The sequence below is a fragment of the Megalops cyprinoides genome, chromosome 22 (genome assembly GCF_013368585.1).
Source record: "Megalops cyprinoides isolate fMegCyp1 chromosome 22, fMegCyp1.pri, whole genome shotgun sequence".
NCBI classification, from domain to species: domain Eukaryota; kingdom Metazoa; phylum Chordata; class Actinopteri; order Elopiformes; family Megalopidae; genus Megalops; species Megalops cyprinoides.
Window position 1 is genome coordinate 17903653 of NC_050604.1, and position 6903 is coordinate 17910555.

The following is a 6903-nucleotide window of genomic DNA, read 5'->3' on the forward strand; positions in this document are numbered from 1 at the left end:
ATCTGGCACTGTGCCTGAACTGAACAGAAATTAAATTAATGACTAAAACAGAAAATAGTCATTTGATTCACGTTACTTATTTTTGAGTGTCTCCATGATAATTGCCACCAGGGTGCCTCGCTGGTTTGCATTTGTTTTCAGGATGTGACATCTTCCTTCCTCATGGAATCTTAAACAGTTTAGGCTGTGGAATGACCAATATCTCAGCTCCATTCTTCTCAGTGCTCTTAAGACTTTCGCAAGACAGACGGCTGTGTTTTTCATCAGTAGAAAGCATTTTTCTTATTCCTGCCATGTTGACTGGCATCCAGGCAGTTAGCCAAACTGCGAAACTTTTCCATCTTTATGTGCTAGGTACTTTGTATTTTATGTGCTAGGTACATTGGTAATTGCCAGGAAATAAGATACCCTGTTTTGAAACTGCAACAGCCTTTTCACTAACTGTGCACCATTGCACTACAGCAGGTGCCATATTACATGTTGAAAATGAGCCCGAATTGATTGTTAAAACTATTTGGCTTGATTCTTAGTTTTTTAAACAGTGTTAGTATAGGATTTTTTAAATCACTATATGCAGTTAATTCTTATATCAGTATTTCTGGAGTTCACTGTAAAACAGAACACATGCTTAACTGTTACTCAATTTGAAACGCATAGATTACTTATTACATATTTGAAACTATGTAAAGTAGGAGAGGATGGTTGTAAATATAGTGTAGTGACTATATTCTCTATTTATAACTGTTCAAAATCAACAGGTTATTCTCTAAATGATTTACTTACCTTTGATGTACTACCTATTTACTTTTTGTCAAACGAGACAACAAATACACTCCGGATGCATAAGGATGCGTATCAGTAAAGCAGAATGACTTGAGAGGCTCCTGTGTACAGCTGTCCTGATTTAAAATAGGAATGTTATTTTCCTTTCGGGGGCGATTCCTTGTGCGTGTTTGCGGGTGCCGTGGAGCACTGTGTCGCAGTCAGCGCTGTCAGCGGGTGGGCCGCGAGGTGGGAGTGCTGAGACGAGAGAAATCTCATCAGCAGCAACATCCTCGGGGCCCCGGGTGCGGTTATTACCGGGGAGAGAGCGGGGAAGAGAGAGATGCTCTCTCGCCCGAGCTGTCCCTTTAATTTCCTCTATTAATAGATGAGGCTTCATTTGAAATGAATTTTATCAGTCCCTGGGAAGTGGAGAGAAGGTGCCGGTGTGTAGTGTTAATTGACTCGCTCGTTCCCTTACGATTTTTTCCCCCCTCCTCATCCCGGCGGTTCTTAATTGCACGGGTTTGAATTAACACCTGCAAGAGGCAATATTGATTTGTAAACGTGGCGAGCACAAGGCGGATTATGACACGGCTGGACCTTTCTTGTCGTCGTAGTTGTTGCTGTTGTTTTTTCGAAGTGGGGAAGCACCGTCTCAGATGAAAAATCACCAGAAAAAAAGTGTAAAAGCGGCTTTGTCTTTCGTTAAGGTGATAAGGAATATCATTACCCGGGAATTTTATCCGCAGTGCAAACACACTAAATTCTCCATAGCTGTAGTCTCGGCTTGTATTAATCTCTTGTGACCGAGGATGCTATCATACAGGCTTGGTAAACAGCTGCATTTTTTTGCTGTATTGTATTTTAACAGTGCACCTAAGTGTGTGTGTGTGTGTGTGTGGATGTTTGTGGGTGGTTGTGGATGGGTGGGTCTGCGAGAGTGTGTGTGGGTGTTTGTGTGTATTTTCATAAAAAAGGTAGGAAAGGTTTTTGCCCATAAGAAATTTTAATTCTGCCTTTTAATTGCATTCTCCATGATGTGTGTTAGGTACATCAAACAACCCCCTTTCCCCGGGGTTAACTTTCAGTTTATCTATTTACTTGGAACAAAAAAGACAATAAAGAAAATTTAATTTCAGCTTTTGATTTAAAAGGTATGAGAAAAGTTTGTAGAAATTTTAAGGTACTGGTTTATGAAGAGAGCACAGTATTCCCTTAAATGAACACGTCGGTATTGTGTGTGGATGTTCCTCCAGCACCAGCGAGCCCATGAAGACCCAGCTGCCCTGAGGTACAGCTTCTATGAGGTGATCTCCGCAGGCCACCACGCCCCAGCCGAGCTGCGGTCCCTGCAGAACCGCTGTCTGATACCGGGCCTGTACGCTGTCCACATCGAGAGGTGGCTCAGCTACTTTCCCCCAAGTCAGGTACAGAGCCCCCCCCCCCCCCCCCCCCCCCCTCCCCCCCCACCACCACCACCACCACCACCACCACCACCAGCCCATCTTTAAATAAGAGAATATATATCATGTCATTTTTTTTTCTTATAATGAAAAACCACTATAAAAAACATAGCAGAGATCAGTTTATCAAATGCATCCATTTTATGGTGACCTGCTGAAGTGTTAGAGGAAATTGCTGTGTTCCCAATAGAAACATTATCTGTTTCAGCCATGCTCGGCTATATACACATGAATTTGACTATAGCATGCAATAATCGTTGCAATAATCTCATGCCACACTGTTTAAATATTTTATTATTTACTTGCTAAGCCAGCACACCTTATCAAGCAATGCTCACACAGTTTATAGTCCATGAATGGTTTGCTGGACATGTTTATTCAAGCAATTCAAGTTGAATACTTGATCGTCAGTGGGACAGCAGCACCAGACATTCAAGCGCACAACCTTCTGGTTGCTGGCACAGCTGCTTTACCCCTGTGGTGTCTCTCTCCTCAGCTCCTGATCATAGACGGACAGCAGCTGAGGACCGACCCCGCGGCCGTCATGGACGAGGTCCAGAAGTTTCTGGGAGTCTCTCCATACTATAATTATTCTCAGGCCTTAACGTGAGTTATCGTCGTGGAAAGGGGATTATCTTACTGGCCTCGGTAATTAAAAGGGCTCGTTTACCATCCCGAGGTTGCTCTCCACATTTAATTAAGGACCATTAGGAAACAGCGGAGCCCCCCAATACAACATTTCAATCTGATATGAAGGAAGCTGAGGCTTATCAGCCGGGTGGACAAAGAGGAGCTCCGTCACTGCTGAAGACACAGTATAATTTATGCATCCATATCAACCGCAGCCCCAAAAGCGCACTTGTTGCCATCTCTCAGAGCACTTGAAATGTGTCGCCAGGGACGACGACCAGTGGGGCTGACGGGGGAGGGAGGGGTGGGGGGGGTCTCGCCTCTGGCGTTCGGAAAAGTGCTGTGCCGAAACGGCGATATAAATATCAGAAATCGGCTCATCTTAATGCCAAGAGGCCTCCTCATCCTGAACGCAGCTGAGAGGGGGGCCTCGGCGTGTTCCGCCCGGCCGACAGGTCCATCAATCACCGAGCCGGAGACGGGCGGGGTTAATCTCTGCTGCGGTTCTCCTGCTGAGGCGCGCGCGAAAGCGGCCTTCCGCCCGCAGCCCCCTCCCCGGCGCACGCGGTCAAGGACATCTTACCCCCCCATCTCCTTCCTCCAGTCTCCGAACAGCAGAGACCCTTTCTTCTCTGCTTCGCTTAGAGGGGCTCATTCTTTTTCTAATAGACCCCCCAAAGCTGAAAGGAGAGATTTAAAATAGATACGATATGACCGCATGTATTCCGTCTGTCCTTTTTTAGTTTAAATCAAGTGTTCTGCCAAGCAGGGAGTTCTTCAGACAGGTTTTCTTGGCTCTACAGTTCCTTAGAGACCACTGAAGGAGTAGGGGGGTACAGCGTACCCCTGGGCCTTCCGGGCTCAAATTAAAATCTTTGAAGATTTATTACAGAACAAGTCTCTAAACAAAGGTATAAAAGAACACAGCAACCGGATGTAGCAGTTTGCAGCACCTGCCACAATGGCAGTAATCCCATGTTTGCGATATGAATCATCACCACAGCATTCTCTGTGCAGGATGCAACAGCACCCACACTGATGTTAATGGTTATCAGAGCAAAAGTGTGATGAGTTATACTAATGTTAGAGGATTTTTATGTTCACTGTTACTTAGGTGTTAACTCCAACAGGCTTTATAGAAAGCCATGCTCCTCCAGTGAGAATGAGTTTCCCTTATGATACAATGGCGATAGGGTTAGGAAAACGGCAGGGCCCCACAGGGTGTTATTGGTGCTGTGTGTATTTGGGCATTTCCTGGTCCTGTCTGTGCAGAGTGAGGATGGAGCTGGCTTTGTGGTTTTCCAGGTTTGACCCTCAGAAGGGATTCTGGTGTCAGCTGCTGGAAGGCGGGAGAACCAAATGCCTGGGGAAGAGCAAAGGGAGGAAGTACCCGTCCATGGACGCTGAGGTAACTCGCTCTTTCTCTTCATTGCCACTGTAGGGAGGAAAGGGAAAAACGTCTACTTTACAGGCCTTAATTACAGACATAAAACAGGTATTTAAGTGCAATTATTAGCCACCTCCATTGTGTATTACAGTGTTTGGCCCAGGGGAGCATAACTGAAAATTTAATTCAAGGTCTGGTGGACCAATAGTTTGCATTTTGTGTTCAGAATCATGAACAATAAATTGCTGCCCTCCCTTCTGCTGGTGAGCTAAGGTAATGCTGTGAATCTTTTATATTGTATAAATCTTTGTAATATATTTTATATTATCATTTATATTCAAAAGGGAGGTAGAGCAAAGGAAGGCTATACCCTAAAGCAGTTAAAAAGGGCCACACATCAATGGGTTAATAGATTGCAGGATGTGAATAAACATTGCCCTAAATTTGAGGTATCTGCTAAGCAACAAAACAATTATCTTAAATAGCTGAGGAGCTAATTCGAATATAAATCGCACTTTAATGTCAACGGAATGAATGCCTGAGCTTCTATTGCAGGTTGTGGTGGGTAATTGCAGACATTGTCTGCATACCTGTAGCCACCACATTTGAAAGACCAACTATTGTAGCAGAAATCGTTGGAAAACAAGCACTGCACTTTGGAAATAATAATGTAGAGTTTAAAAGGCTTCCTAGACGTTATTGATTATCACAAGCACAATGCTCCACTGGGTACTGAAGTGGCAAAACATTTTTAGCAGTAATGGACTTATTTCCTCCTAAACTCAGCTGAATTCATTTTACTGTCAATAGACTACATAAGTAGCATTGCAACAATGTTTTTGCCGTATGCTGCATGTTTAATGTGTTAAATATTTTTTAAAATATCAAAAACAGACCAGTCAATAATGTGGCGGTTGCGTAACGGTCGTATTTCAACGATCTGCTTTCCGCAGCAGCGAGCTGACATGATATCATTCACTGACACTCCACCCATCGTTCACAGAGGTGACTTATGCCATAAGGAGATACAGCTTGTCTGATCAAAGCTGCTGAAAACATGGAGCGGTGAAGCCAGGAGAGCACTGCATCTTTTTTGACTTCTGCTTACTCATTCTGCCTATCATATTTTGTATCTCTATTATCTGTTCTCTCCCGGCCCTTTCATCCTCAGGGGGGTTGCGACACCTATTGTTTCCTTTGAATAATTTATCTACGTCTTTGCGTTTAATCTTGTGTATTCACCTCTCCGAAGTATGTTTTACACAGCATTAAGCACGTCTCTATGCAGTCCACTCTTCTAAGTCCAACTTTATTTGTCGACTGATAAATATTCTGTCAAGAAGAAACAAAGGCGACACACTTGGTTGTCGTGCCGAAAGGAATTGAAAGGTTTCGATTTTTTTGTGTCTTAATTGTTGATGCGTCGGTTCAGGGTTTCCCAGCATGCTTTGCAGCAGATGCACCTAGGTGAGTGAGGGGGCTTGTGCCACATAGGGAAATTCCATCTGGTTCTCACCATGGTGTCATTTTACAAGCCATTTTTCTTTATCTCTGATAATTCAGCGCTTCCACCAAGTGTCCACCGTATCATAATTCTGGGAAGAGTGGCCGTTTTACCCTGCCCTCTGTCACACATTTCACTTTAAAAGCACCCATGGTGACTCTGTGAAAGGATTAAACCCAGGGAAAGTGTTTGGCTGGACATCCCAAGCGTATATAAATCAGCTATCTTAGGGCCATTGTCTTGACATGTGCTTTGTGCATACAACAAAGCGCTTCCCCTGATGTTTAGCTCCAAATGCTCATAAACTTTGTACAGATAAATACAAATTAATGTCAAGTTCCTGTCAGATGTACCTGTCCAATTAATTATGCATGCATGTTTCTGATCATTTCCTGATCATCAATATTGTATTATGCTCTTAGAAGAAATATATAGACACTGAAAATTTGCCAGATATCTATTCATCTATATAGAAAAATAAACATAAAAGTGTGTTTAATTAAATACCATGGAATTACTTTCAAAAAATAGTTCCCAGGTTCTGTTTGACTTTTGACAATGCTGGAATGTGACATCAGGGCATCGTCATGGTGACAGTTCCCAACGGAGGCGAGGATCTGGCAGAAGATCAGATACACCGAGGAAGTTACAACCTAATTATAAGGATTCATATTGCCTCTAGGACACCAGCCCTGGACCAGGCTGGCTTTAGATAGGGATCGGTCCCTGGGCAGAGGCAGCCATTCCAATGTATAAATCAGCACTCCTGGGCTGCCTGCCTGTGTGAAGGACACAGGCATGAAAAATCCTGCTAGGATTGTGGAGAAATGACCGCGGGGACTCCAGCTATCTGCCTCAGATCCATGGCCTGTTTGAGAGGAGACAGACGCCCGCAGTCAGATAAGCCGTACGGGACTCCCGTCAGCCGCGCTGCCAATGCCCCCTCCCCCCCCCCCCCCCGATCCCGGCTCAGTCTCTGCGCCACCCCGTAATTAAAGCGCACCGGGGCTCTCACAAAGCCGGAGGTGTGGAGGGAGCGCGGCTTCCGGGCGTTGCTTTGTGTAACCTCCCCCACTCTCCCACCTCCAACCAACCCCCGCCCCCCCCAAACCCTCATCTCGTCTTTCTCTCCTCCGCCGCGGCGTTCTTACCTC

General features: G+C 44.8%; 1 protein-coding gene across 1 annotated transcript in view; it reads left to right on the plus strand.

Annotated features, from left to right (window-relative positions):
- ndst3 (N-deacetylase/N-sulfotransferase (heparan glucosaminyl) 3) overlaps positions 1-6903 on the plus strand; it is a 70888-nt gene that overhangs the window by 63209 nt on the left and 776 nt on the right. Inside the window, exons 11-13 of the mRNA XM_036516775.1 lie at positions 2022-2192; positions 2725-2834; positions 4164-4266. Of these exons, the coding sequence (XP_036372668.1) occupies positions 2022-2192; positions 2725-2834; positions 4164-4266 (384 nt within the window). The remainder of the gene's footprint in view (positions 1-2021; positions 2193-2724; positions 2835-4163; positions 4267-6903) is intronic.